The sequence below is a fragment of the Marmota marmota genome, unplaced genomic scaffold (genome assembly GCF_001458135.2).
Source record: "Marmota marmota marmota unplaced genomic scaffold, marMar, whole genome shotgun sequence".
NCBI classification, from domain to species: Eukaryota; Metazoa; Chordata; class Mammalia; order Rodentia; family Sciuridae; genus Marmota; species Marmota marmota.
In genome coordinates, this window is record NW_026000026.1 from 29157654 (window position 1) to 29178746 (window position 21093).

General features: G+C 37.3%; 1 protein-coding gene across 1 annotated transcript in view; it reads left to right on the top strand.

Annotated features, from left to right (window-relative positions):
- The window catches only part of Atrn (attractin), a gene marked incomplete at its 5' end in the record, with an annotated part of 149165 nt that overhangs the window by 43263 nt on the left and 84809 nt on the right, over positions 1-21093 (top strand). Inside the window, 3 exons of the mRNA XM_015488038.1 lie at positions 4022-4150; positions 5201-5406; positions 6486-6654. Coding sequence (XP_015343524.1) covers positions 4022-4150; positions 5201-5406; positions 6486-6654 — 504 coding nt within the window. The remainder of the gene's footprint in view (positions 1-4021; positions 4151-5200; positions 5407-6485; positions 6655-21093) is intronic.

Below are 21093 nucleotides of genomic sequence, written 5' to 3' on the forward strand. Positions count from 1 at the left end.
AACTGTGTATTCAATGAGCAGACATGTGAATTGAAATAGAAACAAGTAAACTAATAGGAAGCAGTGCTTGTTCTAATCAGTGATATTTAAGAGAAGCTGAAGTATATGTACAGAGAGTTGTTTAAGTGATACTGATTAAAATTTAACCTATGGCATATTTGACTATTAATTTCCTAAAATTAAAATAAAACAGTATGCAAACAATTGGAATTTACCTGAAACACAAAACCCTTAAAGCACTGGTGAGCAAAACAATTTCAAATAAGAGTCTCTCCACAAGATGATTTGTATAGGAATGGAGTGCAGTTGGGACAAGATGACTTTGGGTAGAGGATTCAACCAATTGGTGATATGCTGAGGGTCCAGAGTAGAGGGAGGCTGGCAGTAGGATGTTCAGGCAGGACCAAGAAACAACAAAAAGAAAAAAAACTAAGCAAGATTCAGAAAATGTGTCTGCCCAAATCTCTTGAGTACATCATTCAAATGCTCTAGAACGCAGCTTCCGAAACTGAAAATGAAGTTGTTTTATTGTGTTAGTTTAACCTGTATTCTCTCTGGGCTTATTGTAAACTATGTTTCATTTGACTTCAAACCAGTAGATCACATTTATCTTTTATATATTGGATTTCTAAATAAAATCACTTTAACAGAATTGCATTACCATACAAATATGAGAACCACTAAAGCAATTTAAGACTCTTGCAGTCCTGTAGCACTATGATTTGTTGGGTATTCCACAGGTGCATGAGTACCTTGTGGTGCAGGCATTCTGCTAGGGTATATAGGTAGGAGATGCAAAGGTGGTTGTGGTGATTCAGCAGGACAGTGATTTTCCTCCCTGAGAACATTCTTCAAAAGAACACTGTTCCTTTTAGAGTTATTATTATTATTTTAATATATTTTTAGTTGTTGATAGACCTTTATTTTATTTATTTATATGTAGTGCTGAGAGTTGAACCCAGTGCCTCACACATGCCAAACAAGTGTGCTACCGCTGAGCCACAACCCCAGCCTTAGAATTATTATTTTTTGAAGCAAGTAAAATTGTGATGATGCAATTGTTAAGACTGTGAACAGAGAATACCTTCTGAAAACAGGCCAAGTCTATCTACTTCTATGGTTTTTTATAATTGATTCTAAACAATGATGGTCTGTGTTTAAAATATAAAATCCTGAGCAACCTGAGGGCAGGCCATTTTTGATTTGCTCCAGTTTAATAAGTAGTTACAGCCCAGGCTGCACCTGCACTTACCAACTTCCCATTGGAGGCTGCTCAGGGTGACAGCTGGGGCAAGCCTGTAGCATCCCTTCCTCACCCACAGGCCTTCCTTTGTCTCATGTGCTGAAGGAGGCTGTGTTTGTTCATTTACTCTGTAAAAGTTTATTTTTGTCTTAAACCAGTTGTTTTGCTTTCACACTGGGAGAAATCCACACACTGCAAAGCTGTCACAATTTCAAATTTTTGAAGCAAATAGTAGCAAATTCCTAAGCCTCCCTGACAGTGGGAAAGCTGATCCACTTTCTCCAGTTGGTAAAGTCATTCATCCTGCATATTTAAATGTCCCCACCAAATGAAGAAGGCCACCAGATATCACTTACTGAGCACCTCCTAGTGGGAGGCTTAAGCCCTGCATATGCTCCACCAATTTCATCCTCATGATGTCACTGTGAGCTGGACAGGATTCCTCCTATGTGCATTTGAGGAAATTGGAGCTTAAAGATGTTAGTGACATGAAGCAAGGATTGGAGCTCAAGTAACTTTGATCCTGAAATTCATGCTGGACTAACAGAGAGTGCAAGGACCTCCCACTTGTGACTGCAGTCCCAGATCTTTTCTGGAATGTGCCTATATTTCTTATGGGAAGATTGCTTTTGACATACCTGTTTGTAAGAAGCCCTGCTCTTGCAAGTACTTATCCCTTCAACATTCTGGTACAGATGGAGCATCCCTAATTCAGAAATCTGAAATGTTCCAAATCACAGAAGTTTTTGAATGCTGACTTGATGCCACGAGTGGGAAGTTCCACAACATGGAACTTTGTTTTATGCACAAAATTATTAAAGATATTATATAAATAATCACCTTAAGGTTATATGTCTGGAGGGTTTACATGTAATGTAAATCAGTTTTCTGTTTCTGTTTGTGTCCTTTCTCCAAGATATTTCATTATGTATATGCAGATATTGCCAAATCTGACAAAATCTGAGATTTAAAACACACGTGGTCCCAAGCTTTTGGATAAAGGCTGCTCGACCTCTGTGTAAAGTGAATGAAAACGTGGTGATGGCAAAACTTTCACTTAAGATTCTGACCAAATGTCACGTCTTCTGAATGCCCTCCCAACTGCCTTTCTAACCCAGTACCTCCTGTTCTCTTCTCTGCCCTGTTTCCCTTCATGGTATGATCTCTGCCTGGCCTGTGTGAATACACACTTGCATGTGAGGATGTGTCAGGGCTTATTTGTTTCTCTAACTGAACTCCTTGAGGTAGGGACATTGTCTGTTTCACTGTCATTATCCTTATACCTAGAACAGAGCCTCCCATGTAGTAAGCACTTAGTAAATATTTGTTAGTTGAATACCTGGTAGAAAATATGTCAGTGTTTTCTGGACACCCCTGGGGTGCCTTCTGAGTGTTAGGTTTCCTAGAGTTCTCTTTTCATATTAAAAATTAAATGGAAATCCCATGCCCTCTTGTCTTCATTCCACACTTATGTAGTCTTCTTGCACTTATATACATTCAGGTAAATGGTACCCATCATCTAGGCCTGTTGTTTTGCACCTTCCTGCCCCATCAGAATGCCAGGGTGAGCTCCTGATGCCCAAGGCCTCATTCAGCAGCTTCCTGTGGATGAGCACTTTGATGCTTTCAACGTGTTACCATCTGAGTGATGCTGCAATTAGGATTCTTCTATATTTTCTTTTGTGAATGAGAGCAAGTATGTCCTCTACAAAGAAAGAGAATCACTAGGTCAGGGTGAATGGGCATTTAAGATGATTATGACTCTGAGGTGGGAGTTTACCTGGTGTGTGCTCTAGGAAGGGAATGGGGTTAAGAGTGAGTAAGTGAAGGGGAGAGTACTAGTTGATGTTCATTTATCAGTGGGAGTGTGTGCCGCAGATTCCATGGGAGTTGGTAAGGACCTAGGCACTGGCTGAATGTGATGGTGGGGGAGGTGAATTGATAGTGGGAAAGTCAGAGCACGGGAAGAAATGCAAATGGCAAGTAGACATAGGAAAGTTGTTAACCTCAGGAGTAGAAAAGAATGCAAAACCACAATAAGTCATGTATTAAATTAGCAAAGCTAACTTAGAACTGGTAATCCTTCTTGTTGGTGGTGTGAGGTGGTGTGATCAGACAATCTGGATTGATCAGACAGGATTTCATTTGAGCATCTCACTTCTGGAAAATAAGACCCTTCGATTCAGTCATTTTTTTCCTCACCTGGATTTATTGGCCCCAAAGCAGTACTTATTTAGAATATTATGTGCTGGCCTCTAAGTGAGGTCCTTGGGAGAGCCTAGGGAGCTTTTAGTGACAGGGAAGGCCTATGGTATGCTATGTGTAAAATCGAACATAAAATGCCAGTGGTATCAATTAGGGAAAGAAAATGCATCAGAATGCCAATAGTGTCGGAGTTGTGGGTTTTTCTAGCTTCTTTATATTGTTATGTAAATAAATATTTTGTTTAACAATATTTTGTGTCTTTTAGTACTACATATTTACCATTTATTAACTCATAAAGTTTATTACTTTACAAGATTGTGGAGATTTAGAGAATTATTAAAAGGTGTATAAAAATAGAACCATTGATTTCAAATTTTATAGAAATGGAACCCAGAATAAAGGAAACCTATGAAAAGAAGGACAACTAATAGGGTAGCTGTGTGCTTCCATCACAGGAATTCACCCCTCTGCCTGCATGTGCTTTCTAAAGTTGTAAAGATGAACTTTTGAATTGTCTCTGCTATAGTTTAACACAGCTGACATTGTGCTATAAGAAATGTGCTTCCATTTCAGTGGCCTCATTGTTCCTGAAAGAGATGGCAATGAGACGGTTCCCGAGGTGGTTGTCACATCAGGTTATGCCCTTCTGCATTTTTTTAGCGATGCCACTTATAATTTGACTGGATTTAATATCACTTACAAGTAAGATATTTAAATCTAATATTTGTGATTGTATTTAAATGAAATGTTTTAATAATTAATGATTTAATAGTATAATAATATTAAAATATTGAGGACTTACACTGTGCCAGGAATTTCAGTAAGCAGATTACATGGGTTTCTCATTTAAAGTTTTTTAATATATTTTACAATTAAGGAAATGGGTGAAAAGATTAAATAAGTTGTTAACATAAGTGGTAGTGGTGGGGCTATAGTTTAAACCCAGGTGTTGCTGCTGTTGAGCTTCTCCTGGAAGAGAGGGGCATTTCTTGCTTATAGATAAAAACACTGGTTTTTTTTTGGTAAGTACAATTTAATAAATATTAACAGTTGCCATGTACTCAGTAGTAGAACAAGTCTATGTTTTTGGAAGTATCATGATAATTCATTTATCTGCCCCCTTTGTGTTATTTCTAAGCACTATCTATATTGTTATCTTAAGCCATGTTAATAAGAGATACATTATGGTTAAACTCACACACTGTTAAAATAACCCTGCTTCCATTCCATCTGAAATGGATCAGCTTACTAAATAATTCAAAATATAAGATTTTGGGCAATAATCTTAAGTTTTACAAATTTTCAGAGATGTTCAGAGGGCTACTGGTACTATGAGTGTAGTTGGAAGTTTATCCTCTTCCTTCCCACGCTTGCAAACATGAATTTGGCAGTTGTGTAGCGCCTGTCACTAGTGGGCTACCGAGAAGAATAGGATAGTTGTCCCAGACTTGAGGAGCTAAATCTGAACAAATATGATCAAATCTCTTCTCTCCTTGTGATTTCTTTAACTTTATGAGTTACTTGTTTTTTTGCCCTATTCTCATGAGCCTCCACCAGGGTGGGTTTGAGCTCACATGCCCAAGCTGTGCAGTGTGGAGGGACCCTTTTTGGGTTGAGTGGTAAACACTGCATTTATGCTTGTGAATGAACTGAAGAGACAGGGAGATCCTTAAGCCTTGTGTAGGAGGAAGTTCTGCCAAGTTCATTGGCGTGTTGGTTTGTGTTGACTTAGTTTTTTCACTGTCTTTATAGTTTTGACATGTGTCCGAATAATTGCTCAGGCCGAGGAGAATGTAAGACCAGCAACAGCAGTGGCAATGTGGAGTGTGAATGTTCTGAAAACTGGAAAGGTGACTCGTGTGACATTCCTTACTGTACAAACAACTGTGGTTTTCCTCATCGAGGCATCTGCAATTCAAGTGATGTCCGAGGATGCTCCTGCTTCTCTGAATGGCAGGGTAGGAGCTTCTTTCTCTTGTTTTTCTTTCAGTTCACAAATTGTTTCTAGTTTTAATACATTGTTCGTTAACCTTAGTCTTAGCATCTGTACAACTTATGTTCATCATATATCAGGGGTCATGTAAGCTTTCTCCTCCCTTTATGCGGTTTCCTACAAATCTTTTAATGTCTCACCTATGTGGTTGTGGTCTCCTTAGAATTGTGGAGAGGTTTTCCATTTTGCAGTTCATTTATGAAAGTTTTAAGAACTTGGTCTCAGCCATAAGAGGACATAGCATAGAACCAAGTTTGGAGATGGGACAAGAGCTGACAATAATGCTATTTCCCCTAAAACTTTCTCCATGTTCTGAGAAAATTGAGTATGCATTAGAATCTTAAAGCAGTCACCTAAAGTGATTATCTAGAGAAATAGCTTGTTAAAGGTGCTTTAGGGGATTCCATAAGGGCTAAGGGCAGTTGTTGATTTGATGACTTTGTTTATATACTTATTCCTTCCTCAGAACCTTTTCATTTTAAAAGGAAATATGTGTGTTTACATGCTTTCATCTGTTGGGTTTGGTGATACTAAGTAGTTAACAATTGGCATGTTTGAGTACCAATTTTTAACTACTTGCAAAGAGTGTAGCAGAAGCCAGACCTTACATCTGTTGTTGTATCTTACCTCTGTTGAGTTCTTTGCTTTACTAAAAGATGGGTAGTTTTTTGTTGTTGTTGTTTGTTTGTTTTATTATCATTCCTAGGTCTAGTTGTTACATTTTAGGTTTTTCAATTTGAATTAATAATTTCTTTGTGTAGTCTTCCCACCGGAAGCTGATAAAGTAGGACTTTTGATACTGAAATACCTACATTGGATATGGTCAAGTCATTATTAGAAAGTATATGATTTTGAATTTTATTAGGGATTCCTGGGATCAATACTGTGAGTGAATTAAAAACCACAAAGAAATTTGTTTGAAATACAGATGCTAAATTAGAGACTAAATATTCTTTAGAAAAATTTCGCATTTATATGTTTAAAATGAAGTGCAGTAAACTTTCCAGGTGCATTCAGTGAAGCTAATTTATTATGTTTTATTAGGCCCTGGATGTTCGGTTCCTGTGCCAGCTAACCAGTCATTTTGGACTCGAGAAGAATATTCAAACTTAAAGCTGCCCAGAGCATCTCATAAAGCTGTGGTCAATGGAAACATAATGTGGATTGTTGGAGGATATATGTTCAACCACTCAGATTACAGCATGGTTCTAGCGTAAGTTATTTTAAAATTTTTTGTAAGAAGTTTAGTTTTTCATTTTTCTAATTAAGCATAAATAAGCAAAAGGAAAAGAAATCATCAGTCCTGTTACTAAAAAATCTTCCAAGCCTTTTCAGATATACTGAATCTTTGAAACTGAGCACCACAATAAGTTGTTCGTTAACCTTATTCTTAGCAAAAAAACTTTTTTAGTAGTTGTAGATGGACAGAATGCCTTCATTTTATTTGTTTATTTTTATGTGGTGCTAAGGATCAAACCCAGTTCCTCACACATGCTAAGCAAGCACTATGCTACTGAGCTATAGCCCCAGCCCCAGCCCCAAAGAATTCATTGTTAAGCCATGTGCTAATTTATCATTTTGAGATACTTTTTCTGGTATTTTACTTTATTTGTTTATAGTAGGCTATATAAATAGGGGAGTATTTTATGTTTTAATTGCATTAATAGTTGTAGGGAGACTTACTTTTAGAAGAAATTTGTGAATACTTACTCATTGTGATTTTGTGATGTGAAAGTTTATTTTAGGCCTTTTGTGTTAATGAAGATTATAAAACACCAGCATCTATTTTTCAAGATAGAAATATGGCACTCGTGGCATAGTTTCTGAATCCTATGAAATGCAATCACTAGTCCAGAACAAATAGGATAGCAAAATAAACACCTGAGTGCCTGGCATGGTGGTATGTGCATTATAAATGAGCCACTTGGGAGGCTGTGGAAGGAGGTTTTAAAGTTTAAGGCCAGCATGGCCAGCTTTGTGAGACCCTGACTCAAAATGAAAAAACAAAAGTCTGGGGATGTAACTCAGTGGTAGGGTGCCTAGTACTGTGAAATAACCAAAAAAACAAAACAAAAGAAAAAAAAAAAAACAGACAAATGAGTAACATCTGTAAGAAAATTTTGTCTGAAGGTTTACTCTCAACTGTGTGGGGCAGATCTGTTGATGGCTATAAGCCCTGCATGGGTCACCTTCTGTGCAGGAGTGAGTAGCACAGAAGAGCAGCAGTGGGAGGCCCGTAGCATCCAGAATGGCTGTAAGGTACTCATTCATGGGCTTATCAAACCATGTTGAGAGCCACAGCTGGGACTGGAAGATGTTGTATATTCTAGTAGCTGAGTAAGTTCAAGGGATCCATAGTAGAATTTGAAGGGTCTGGAGCAGTTTGTGCTGTATTTATTCTCAAAGTGAACCAGCCAAAGTTTCTATCTTTCTTTAACTGCCCAGCCACAATTTCTTTGCAGGAGCAAGTCCATACTGAGGAGAAATGCTGAGAATAGAATTCATAATGAACAGGACAGGGATAGTGGAGACTAAGTGAGAGAAGGTTCAGTGAGAAGGGAACAGAGTGAGGTGTTCTCAACATGGGAACTGCCATCTGTGTGAACATTCCATTGCAACAGCAAAGAGTGAGCTCAAGAGCTGAGAAGGTAGAACTATCCTGAAGCTACCCAGTGAAAACACAGGGAGAAGCAGTTTTTTTTTAAAAAAATTTTTAGTTCTAGATGGACACAATTTCTTTGTTTTGTTTATTTTATGTAATGCTGAGGATAGAACTCAGTGCGTCACCTATGCGAGGTAAGCTCTCTACCACTGAGCTACAACCCCAGCTCCAGGGAGAAGCAATTTTACTTAAAAATATCAAGGTTAAATATCATGGAAAGTTCTTATCAGAAAAAAGAGAGTATGGAACAAAATAAGCCCATTCATACAGAAAGCATTAAATATAGAAAAATATAAAACTGATGAAAATTACAATACAGTATTCCAAAACAAGCTAAATATATAGTATGCAAGAACAATCTAATCAGAACTAGAAAAATTCAGAAATGTGATTGTTGGTTTGTTTGTTTGCTTTTTTTTCTTTTTTTAGTTCTTGGGATTGAACCCAGGGGTACTTTACCACTGAGCACATTCTGAGATATTTTTTTTAAATTTTATTTATTTATTTTTAAATTTTGACACAAGGTCTAAGTTGGTGAGATTGGTTTCTAACTTGCAGTCCTCCTCCTTCAGCCCCAGAAATTGCTGGGAGGATTATAGGCAGTCACTGTCATGCCTGGCTGGAAGTTAAGAATTTTATTTTTTAAATTAAAAAATATTTTTTAGAAGTTAAGTATTTTAGAGATTCAAAAATAATTTTAGAATGGAAGACAAACCTGAAGGACACAGGGTTTATAAATGCTTTAGAAATAGAATATGAAAAGAGGGATTTTTGTTTTTAATCATAAAGAAATGAAGGTTATTTTCCCGTTTTTACAGTAAGTACAGTTAAAAATCCTGGACACTAAGACAAATATGGGACAAAAGAAATAAGAGGAAATCAAAAGACACGCTGAAATGAAGGAAAACGTAATTTGTTTCCAGTAGACTTTTCCTATAAAAGTGATAAAGGAAGGTCTCTAAACAGAAATCAATGAAAAAAGAAGGAGTCTCAGAACCTCAGGAACAGAAAATATGCTGGAAAATGTAATCAATTTTTTCCTTCTCTTGAGTCTTTTTAATTAAATTTAATGACTAATAAAAGTATTATAGTGAAATAAGCTTTTGCAACTTAGAAGAATAACTCACCAAAAATTTGTGAAAGGATATGTGGAAAATGCACTGAACTATTGCTGCTATTTTTTCTCTTGTTGTTAACAGCAAATTTATTCCACCTAGTTGAGCAACTGTCAGTCTCTGAGATTGTTTCCTCTTTGTAAAATGAGGAATGGTAGGTTTAGGAGTGGGGTTCTTTTTTTTTTAATATATATATTTTTTAGTTGTAGATGATCACAATATCTTTATTTTTATTTTATTTGTTTTTATGTGGTGCTAGGGACTGAACCCAGGGCCTCACGCATGCAAGGAAAGTTCTCTACCACTGAGCCACAACCCCAGCAGGAGTGGGATTCTTTTCTGAGTTACTTTTAGCATCTTATACCAAAAAGATGATCTCCTTACCCCCAAATCTGAAAATTAGATGGAACTTGGATCACACCTATTTAATATTCTCCCCTTAACACTATTTGAAAGCATATTTCCTGTTTTCTTTAAATGTTTTTCTTGGTTAAAAAAATGCATACATTTTTATAGAAAGCAAGCTCTTTCTTTCTTTTTTTAAAAAAATATCTTTATTTATTTATTTATTTTTATGTGGTGCTGAGGATCGAACCCAGGGCCTCGCACATGCTAGGTGAGCACTCTACTGCTGAGCCACGATCCCAGCCCCCCAAAAAACGTTCTTTCTGAAAGACCATCACTTTCCCTACTAATCATGCTAAAACTCCAAAATGAATATTCTGAATTACCTTGGATGTTTTCTTGCTCTTATTCCTGATATTAATGATATCTCTTGTCTCCCAGCTGCTTAGTCAAGCTAAAATCCTGAAGTTTTCCATTAATTTCTTTCTCCCCTTTGAGTACTAGGTCAAGACCAACAGATACACTTTCAAAGTGTCTCTCAGTAAAACTGGTCCAATCTCTGTTTCCATGGTTGCTGTGTTAACTCAACCCTTTAATTTCTGATCAGAGCCCTGCCATTGCCAGGTGAGGTTATTGTCCCACCAGATTCTCTTCTTTCTCCATACCATAGACACAAAATACTTTCTTTGCCTAGAACACATTTCCTAAATATGAATATAAAATCTCCTCTTATTTTAGTTGTTTTTGGTTTTAATTTTTTTTAACACAGATTTAAAGCAATTTCATGTGTATTTCTTCAGTAGAGTTGTCTGCACTGGGAATAGTGCAAATAGCACTTAGAGATCTTTCAGGAGATTGATCATACAGAGTTCCCCCTTCCCCACTCGGGGAAATACAGTGATTAGTCTCTGCTCCCTTTGCCAGACAACCCAGAGAAAGCTCCATAGTTATTCAGGGGTAATCCTGTCTCTGCAGCCCACTCTTCCTCAAGCACATCTTTAGTGTGGGGACCTCCTAAACTGTGTCTTTATCAGTAACTGCAGCCCCTCCACATGATTGTAATTCTAAGTATTCTACATTCCAGCCACTCTCTTCTGTGATGGACACAGTTGGTGCCCAAGTTCCAATACCCTTACCTGACTGGTGCACCCAGTCACCAGCAGTGGTGAAAGTTTGTTGTCAGCTCACAGCTGCCTCCTTCTCTGAAGAATGGACCTAGCAGATTGGAGCCGTCTTACCCAGAAATACCTGGAAGGCTATGCCCTGTAGCTGGTACAGACCCTAGTAGAGTGACTGATCATTCCAGGTCACCTGGGACTCTCCGAGGTATAGCATTGAAAAACCTTGCATCCCAGGAAACTCCTCAGTTCTGAGCAAACTGGGGTTGTAGTCAACATAGTCCCAGCCAATGACTGATTGACATGGATGTTCAAGAGCCAATCCCTGCTTCTACTTGGGAAGACTGTGGTGTCATTCCTGCTCCAGTGGTTCCCTTGAGATGATGCTAAAGCCAGATCTCAGCTGAGAGCATATCTGCCTCGCTTTTCTTTCCACTGTATCTTGATTATCTCACTCCTGACATGTTTATCCAGAGAGCATTCCCTTGATGAGTCACTTGCCCAAGAATCCCATTTCTCTGCTTGCAGGGAACCGGACCTAATATACTTTCTAATCTTTCCAGATTTTTCTTTGAGTACTCTGCCTCCAACCATCTTTGACCCTCAGAAGGGTCCATAATCCATTGACTCTCCCTCTCCCTCTTCTAGTCTTCTGTTCTGCTGTCACACCTCCTTTTCACATTTCAAATCTCCACAGCCTTTTTCTCCTATTTTCCGAGCTAATGGCTTGGCTTCGTTTCTGATTTGAAAAATAGAGATCTTCAGAAGAGGATTTACCCAAACTCCCACCACCACATTTTCCCTTCAACTATATCTGTACTGATTTATTCTTTCTGTTCTGTTTTTTTAGATCAATGGTGGTCAATAGAAGTTTGGAGCCTGATGGAAATGTTGTGTATTTGCTGTCATATTGCAGCTACGTGTGGTTATTAAGCACTCAGAATGTGACTGGTGTGACCCAGTAGCTGAAGTTTTGATTGCCCATTCTTAGTCTTCGTCTTGTTAGATCTCGAACCAGTATTTTGTCTACAATCTCTTGATTTTTTTTTTCTAATTATTTATTCCTTCACAGACTCTTGAGCTGGTTCCTCTTCATCTGACTGTTTTCTGAATGCTGGTACACCCCAGGGCACAGCCCTTGTTCTGCCTCTGGCTATGTATTCACTCTCTTGGTGATATCATGTGATAACTTGGCCTTTATGCTGGTGACTCCCAAATTTATAGCTGCAGCTTAGACTTTTCACCTGAATCCATATCTTAAACTCTTGACACCTCAATCTATTATGTAATAGGAACTGAAAATGCAACATATCCCAAGTGATCTTTCTGGCTAGCCTGCCCCCCCGCCCCCATGTCCCTGTCTCAGTTAACGAGTACTCCAGCCTTCTGTTCACTTCATCCAGAAATCCTTGCCTTATCCTTGACTTCTTGTTCTTTCCCACAGCATATTGACACATGTTGTTTTCTTGCTGCATAACAAATTATCATAAACTCGCATGCCTGTAATCCCAGTGACTTGGAAGGCTGAGATAGGAGGATCACAAGTTTGAGATCAGCCTCAGCAGTTTCGTGAGGGCCTAAGCAACTTAATGAGACCCTGTTTCCAAATAAAAAATATGAATGGCTGGGGATATTGCTTAGTGGTAAAATGCCCCAGGGTCAAATCTCCTAGTACCCCTGCCCAACAAAACATAAATTTAACAGCTTGAAACAGCTCAGTTTTCTGAAGTCTGGTTCTGTGCATTTACGGTGTCAGCTTGCCTACATACTCATCTAAAGAAGGAAGATTCACTTCTAAGCTTCTTCAGGTTGCTGCCAGAATGAGTTTCAAGTGGTTGTAAGGCTGAGGGTCCCAACTTCCTGCTGACTGTCAGCTAGAAGCTGCCCTCAACTCCTAGAAGCTACCTTCAATTTCTCGTCACTTGGACCTAACTGATATGGCTTCTTATTCCTTCATCAGGACACAAAAGGGTCTTGTCTGAGTCTGCTAGCCGGGTGGATCACAGAAATGACATCCCATCATGTTTTCCATATGGTTTGGTTAGAAGCAATTCAGTGATTCTGCTCACTGTGCAAGGGAGGTGATTATATAGCTGGATGTAAACACCAGGAAGCAGGGATCCCAGGGGGATAAACCCGTGTGTCTGCTTGCCACGTAATGTCAACAAATCTTGTTAGTGCTGCTTTTAAAATATTCTCCAAGTCTAACTTCTAGTGTTGCCACCATGAAAAGGAAGGGTAAAGTTAAATTTGTGAAAATGATTGTCCCTTCCACTGTCATGTTAGATATTTATAAGAGCTGTATATGTTACCATTTATGTGTTTTATTCTTGCATCTGACATCATTCCCCTCTCTTGCAGCAAGAAATCTGGGAGTTGCTTTGATGCTCCCTACTTCACCTTCTTGTACCATAAACTCTTCTTAAGTTTCATCAACTCTGTCATCTATATTTTATTACCAGAGATTAAACCTAGGGTACTTAACCCCTGAGCCATATCCCCAGACCTTTTTTATTTTTTAGTTTATATATATATATATATTTGTAGGTGAGCACAATACATTTATCTATCTATCTAGTGCTGAAGATTGAACCCAGTGCCTCACATGTGCTAGGCAAGTGCTCTACCACTGAGCTATACAACCCCTGCCTCTTTATTTTTTATTTTGAGACAGGGTGTCTCTGAATTGCTTAGGGCCTCTCTAAATTGTTGAGGCTGGCTTTGAATTTGTAATTCTCCTGACTCATCCTCCTCAGCCTTTGGGATTACAAGCATGAATTACTATGCCTGGCATATTTATTATTATTATTTTTTGATACCAGGGATTGAACTCGGGGGCACTTAACCACTGAGCCACATCACCATCCCTTTTTGTATTTTATTTAGAAGCAGGATCTCACTGAATTGCTTAGGGCCTTGCTAAATTGATGAGGCTGACTTTGAACTCGTGATGCTCCTGTCTCAGCCTCCTGAGCCACTGGGATTATAGGTGTATGCCACAGTGCCTGATGAATTTTTTCTTTTTTTTTTTGGGCGGGGGGTACTAGGGAATAAACTCAGGGGCACCCAACCACTGAGCCACATCCCCAGCCCTGTTTTGTATTTTATTTATAGATAGGTTCTCACTGAATTGCTGTTGCTGAGGCTGGCTTTGAATTCATGATCCTCCTGCCACAGCCTCCTGAACCACTGGGATTATAGGCATGTGCTACTGTGCCTAGCCATATTTGTTCTCTTTTATGTCCAGGCTGACATTATTTTCTATCTAGTCCTCAGCAGTAGATTGCTATTAAATGTTTGTTTCCATTTCTTCCTTTTAATCTATTTTCTATAGATGAATTGGGTGATATTTTAAAAGTATAAATCATCATTATTCCCCTTTTTAAAATCCACTGGTGTCTTCCCATTAATAGTGTCATGTGATCTGACCATAGTTAACCTTCGCAGGCACAGCTTTTTTCCTCTCCTGCCTTTATTCTCTCTACTGCTCCACAAGCCTTCTTCTTCTTCTTTTTTCCCCTCCACCCAAACTCATCATGTGCATCCTTACTTCATGATACTTTGATTTACTGTTTCCTCTGTCTAGACTCTTCCTCCAATTATACATCAGGGCTGGTTTCTTCTCACCCTTTCTTTCTCAGTTTAATTGTCCCACATTGAGATCTTCCATGATCATCAGTTCAGACACATTCTTGCGGTGTTTCTTTTTTGTAGTTTTCATTTCCTTTATGACAATATTGATTATTTTAAATTATGTCTATGCTCATTATTGTGTACTCTCATTTTCTGCCTTTTTTTTCCTTTTAAGTTCTCTGAGGTCCTTGCTTACTCATCTCAGGGCTTAGCTCGTAGAAGGTGCTCAAATAAGTATTAATCAAACTCATGGGGGAGTAATTAAAATTTTTTTCCTTCACAAATGTTTATTCCTGGGCATATTAATGTTTCTTTTATTTGGTGTATTCATGAGCCATATTTGTCTTTTAGATTGTAACATTATTTTTCTGCTGTGGTTTGATCAAAACATGATTTTTACAGCTTCATATATTTCCTATAAATACTAGTATGGCTTCAAATAATGTTTTACTAGCTTTCATGAAAGTAAATATAGTGATTCCTTTTAAAAGGAAATTTTCTGCAACTTCAATTATAAATTTTATAGTCATTTATACTCTCAAATAAGAAAAGTATTTCAGGATTTGGGCTTACTCTCTATTTCTTCCACAAGCTTTTTAATCTGAAATTTTAAGTTTTATTAAAAAGCAGTTCCTATTTTATGTCACTCTGTGGTCCTTTTGCAAAATCAGTGGTCTTGGCCTCTAATCTTGGTTCAGATTGCCAGTTAAAATTTCATTACTCAATTGCTTTCCCTTGAACAAAAAGAGATCCTTAACAAAAAGTTTAAAAAAGAAGAATGGAGCAACATGTAGCCAAATAAGGAAAAGACTATCACCTCATTCAGTGAACTTTAAAACAGACTCAGCGTACCTTAAGTGTGAATGCTTCTGTACCTCACAGGAATCACCCTGGGAATATTCTGAGAATTGTCCCCAGTAGCCTCAAATCTAGAAAATAGTAAATTGAGTGGGTATTGGTGGTATTATTATTATTATTATTATTATTATCTCTTTTAATTGAAGAGCAGGATACTAGTTGCTAAGGATCAAGTGAAAAGTGGGAAAATTGACCACAAGTGGCTGGCTGCCCAGATGTTAAGGCTTCCATTTCAATAGTGGTAAGACTTTCACCCTGGAGTAGGACTTTTGAACAAGCTCTCAAAGAAGAGAAGAATATTTTATTCTGACAGTCTACACCCTTTCATCCAAGCCCAAACATTTACTGAGATTTCAGAGAAGTGGATGGAACATAAAGTACCAGGCTTCATGATAAGTAGGATGGCAATCCAGTAAACTTGTCTAGGAAACAGAAACAAGAAGCCACCCATACTTTGTCAATAAAATGTCAGGAAAGGTATGTCGAAGGACAAACAAGATGAAAGAAGCAGCATTATAGCTAATACAAATATTCTATGATGTAAAAAAGTGAAGAGGATTATTGAATGTAGCATATAAATTCTGACAAGAACCCATCATGTAAAAAAGTTACTTCAAGAAGATTACTTTCAAATGCTTGTTCTACAGATCAACTTAAGTTAGAATTTGAATTCAGAAAAATAAGGTGAGAGATAAGAAAATAAAAACAGATTGAATGAAGTAGAAATAAATTAGATCCAGCAAAACCTGAAATGAAATCAAATCACTGACAGATTAATGAGATAATTTCAGTGAATACAGATGAAAAGATTGAAAAAATTAGAGAAAAGTAAAAACATAGGAGAGACAGGAAGTGATCCACTATAAACATAATTGTCACTGAGGAAAAGAGCCTAATAAACAGAATAAATGGATTGAAGTAGTATAAACTTTTTTCAGGAAAATTTTCTAGTTTCTCAATGAGAAGATCTGATTTGATCATTTTATTGAACTTTAGGAAGAAAATGTTGTTTGGGAAGACTTAGGTCATTCTTTGCTTTCTATTGATCCTGGGGCCATGTCCTATCTCTGCAGTGCCTTTGCTTTGGTCTTTGGGGAGCCCAGATGCTGCTATTGGGTTATCGGTGTACTGTAGCATGATGGTCATTGGGTTGCCAGACAATGCAGGGGCTTGTGAGGGGATGGCTGTTCTGTGAAAGATACCTATATATGAATTGCTGAAGTTTGTCTTACTTATCTGCTTGTTTGTATCTTAGAACTAGTTATTTAATATTCAGTTGTCTTAGGCTTGGCTCCCAGAATAATTTATGTGGTCTTTAGAATTTCTTATATTTTATCAATATTGTTCTTGTCTTGTATTTTCCTGTGTTGTGGAAAAAAATTGACAGCCTATTATGTAAGGATCTTTGGGAATTCACCTATGCCAGATTGTGGGCACCTGCCAGCACCTGTCAGCTCTTGGACTGACAACTTAAGGAGGAACAAAACATATTAAGGTACAGATTAGCACCCTCTGTGACACTTGAAAGATTCGTGAATTGGAGCATCTAGAGACTTAATTCTTTGCTTCCTTTTTAAAAATGTCTTCTCTTATACTCCCACTTAATGTATATGTGTTTATATGAAACACCTTCCATAGCCAGAATTCTACAAACATTTTATAGTGGTATTCAATGAATTTCATAAAAACATTTTCCTGAATAGATTTAAGTTATTTCTACTTTGACAAAGTACAGTCTTGTGTCCTAAAAAAGGCACAGGGGGTGGGGTAGGGGTGGAGAGAAAGAGGAAGATCTGATACAGACAGACAAGAGAGGAAGAGGAAGAAAGAGACAGAAAATGAGAATTATAACTTAAATACAGAAAAACAAGTCATATGATAGGAATAAAATCAAGCTGGCCTTAGATACCTCCATGGCAATGTTTAAACTCAGCCATGTTGAAGGGAGCAGCCATCTGCAACTTTCTGGAAGAAAGGAAGGATAGGACTTCAAATATTATACCCAGCTAACATGCCATTCACTTGTAAGGCTAGCATGCAAATAGGTGAAGAAGTGCATATGAGTGCTGCTTATTAAAAACATTCATTCATTCATTCATTTATTTTAGAAGTAGTTGGACACATACCTTGATTTTATTTACTTAATTTTATGTGGTGCTGAGGATCGAACCCAGTACCTCGCACATGCTAGACAAGCACTCTACCGCTGAGCTACAATCCCAGCCCTGATGAGTGCTGCTTTTACAAAATACTACTTGGTTGTGAAATCAGCCAATTAAGTATTAAAGAGCCCAAGGAGAAGTCATGGTAGAATGACTGCGAGAAGATTGCCTGAGCTCAGACACAGATTCTGTAGTTAATATCTATGGGATTATAGAATGGAATGTGAATGTTATGAACATGTAGTGTCAATATAACAAAAATAGGGAGAAGAAATGGGATTAGAAATGTTAATGCTAAGATTTTCAGCTTTCAAAGCAGGAAGCTAGTAGAGTGCCCAAAAGTAAATTGTGTAAACATTTAAAACTTGAGCAAACAACATTAGTTAAAAAAATAATTAATAAAACTAAATAATTAGCTACTTAATGGATAATGATTAAATAACACTAAAGCTTTAATAATTTTCATGTATTTTTTAAAAACGGACGATTCCAAAAATATATAAAGTAAATAGCCAATACTAATTTATATGTTATTTGCATTTAATAGATGTCACCATGTTGTTATATTTGCTTCAGATCTTGTACAAAATATTTTAGAGAAAAGGAAAAGTTTAGATAAAATATAACGAATACTAATGCATTTAGCACCTATACTGGGAAATAAAACATTGTGAATACAATTGAGGACTCTGGTATGTTCTTCTCAAGTACCAGAGGTAGTGTCCTGATTTTGGTTTCAGTTGTTCACCTGCATTTCTTAAAAATATGTTGAAAGCCAGGCACAGTGGCATATGTCTGTAATCTCAGCAGCTTGGGAGACTGAGGCAGGAGGATTTAAGTTCACAGCCAGCCTCAGCAACTTAGTGAGGCTCTAAGCAACTCAGTGACACCCTGTCTCTAAATAAAATACAAAATAGAGCTGGAGATGTGGCTCAGTGGTCAAGTGCCCCTGAATTTAATCCCTGGTACCGCCCCCCCCCAATAAAAAAAAGTTGAATTACTATATATTTTTATGTAGTCTTCATAAAAAACAACATTTTGGCTGGGTATGATGGTGCAAAGGTATAATCCCAGCTACTCAGGAGGCTGAAGCAGAAGAATTGTAAGTTTGAGGCCAGTCTCAGCAACTTTTGTGAGACCCTGTTTTGAAATAATAAAAAGGCCTGGGACCATACTACCACAAGCAGTATACTGATTCAGTGCAATCCTCATCAAAATACCAATGGCATTCTTCACAGAGCTAGAAAAAACAGTCCTAAAATTCATTTGGAAGAAAAAAAAGACCCAGAATAGCCAAAGCAATTTTAAGGCAAAAAAGCAATGCTGGAGTCATCAGAGTACCTGTCTTCAAATTATACTGCAGAGCTATAATAACAAAAACTGCATGGTACTGGCATACAAATAGACACAGAGACAAACCCACACATCTGCAGTCATTTCTTGACAAAAGTGCCAAAAAGATACATTGGAGAAAAGACAGCCTTTTTAACCAATGGTGTTGGGTAAACTGGTTATCCATATATAGAAGAATGAAACTAGACCTTATCTTTCACCTTGCATAAAAATCAGCTCACAGTGAATCAAAGACCTGGGAGTTAGACCAGAAATTATGCAACTTCTACAAGAAAACATAGGGTCAACACTCCAACACATAGGCATAGGCAATGACTTCTCAATACCCATAAAGCTCAGGAAATAATGCCAAGGAGTTAATAATGGGATGGCATCAAATTAAAAAACTGCACAGTGAAGGAAACAATTAGGAGTGTAATGGGAACCTACAGAATACGGAAAATCTTGGCTGGATAAGTATCTCTAAAGTATATAAAAAATCTTTAAAAACTTTACACCAAAAATAATACAATTAATAAATGGGAAAATGAATTAAACAGACATTGCTCAAAAGAAGACATACAAATGGCCAATAAATATATAAAGAAATGTTAAACATTATTAGTAATTAGAGAATGCAAATCAAAACTACACTGAGATTTCATTTTACACCAGTCAGAATGGCAGTCATCAAGAGTAAAAAGGCTGGAAAGGATGTGGAGGAGAAGGAACATTATACTGTTGGTGGGATTGTAAATTAATACTACCACTATGGAAATCTATAGATTCCTCAAAAGAGTAGTCATGGAACCACCATATAACACAGTTATACACTCCTCAGTATTTTTCTTAAAGAATTACAGTAATTACACTACAGTGATATGTGCATACCCATTTTTATAGCAGCACAATTCATAATAGCCAAACTGTGGAACCTGCCTAGGTGTCCATCAACAGAAGAATGGATAAAGAAAATGTGGGATATATACGCATGGAGTTTTTATTCAGCCATAGAGAAGAATGAAATTATGTCATTTGCAGAGAAATGGATGGAACTAGATACCATTATCATGTTAAGAGAAATAAGTCAAACTCAGAAGGTCTCATAAGCAGAAGCTAGAGAGGAAAAGGAGAAGAAAGATGGGAGCAATCTCATGAAAATCAAAGGGAGTTCAGTAGAAGAAAGGGACCAAGGGGGTGGGAGATGGGGAGGAAGGAAAGAAGTGCTGGGGAGTGATACTGGCCAAATTATATTGTTATATTGTGTGCATGTATGAATACGCAACAAGATACCCATTGTTATGTACAACTATAATGTACTGATTTTGAAAAACATGGATAAAAAAGGCCTAGGAGTATAGCTTAGTGGTCAAGTGCCTCTGAGTTCAATTCCTAGTACTGGGGGAAAAACTAGAAATAATATTCTGCATTTTTGTCCTTTATTTAGCTTAACATTCTTTGAGATTTTTGTTGCTATATATTGCTTGAGTTTATTTGGTTACATGGATATGATTTATTAATTTATTAATTCATTTTTAATTGATAGCTGTTTTCGCTATGATGTTATGATAAAATTTTTCTAACATTTTCTTTTAAGAATGTTTTTGAGGGGCTGGGGTTTTGGCTCAGTGGTAGAGCACTTGCCTAGCATGTGTAAGGCACTGGGTTCGAGCCTCAGCACCACATTAAAAAAATAAGTAAACAAAATAAAGGTATTTTTTTAAAAAAAGGAATGTTTTTGATAATTTTTAAAAAGTTGGTTTATCCAGGTATACTCTCAGAGAAAAGAAACATTTACTTAAAGTACAATAAGACCTTTGTTTTTTTTTTTGGCTGTTAATTCTAGAAAAGTTAAAATTAATACTTTTAGCTGTGTGGGGGTGCCACATACTTGTAATCCCAGCTACTTTGGAGGCTGAGGCAGGAGGGTAACAAGTTTGAGACTAGCCTGGGCAACTTAGCAAGATCCTGTTTCAAAGTAAAATTTTACAAAGGGCCGTGGATGGGGCTGGGTTTGTGGCTCGGTGAGCGCTTGCTTAGCATGCATGTGCCCCTGGGTTTGATTCCCAGCATCACGTGAAAAACAACAACAACTAAATAAACAAAGGTATTGTGTCCATCTACAACTGAAAATATTAAAAAAAGGGGGGGCTGTGGATGTAGCTTTTTAGTAGAGTGATCCTGGATTCACTCCCCAGTACCACCCCCATCCCACACAATGTTGCCTCCCGCTGTGCAAAAAAAAAAATCAACATTTTAAAAATATCATCTAAGGATTTATCTCTTTATATAAAATATTTTTGTTAATCTTTTTCCCCCTGTTTATGTGCATAGAAAGATAACTGGAATGTTGTTTACTCACTGTTAATAATATTTATTTCTAGGTAATAGAATGTGGGGTTGTGTTTTAAACTTTTAGCTGTTTTC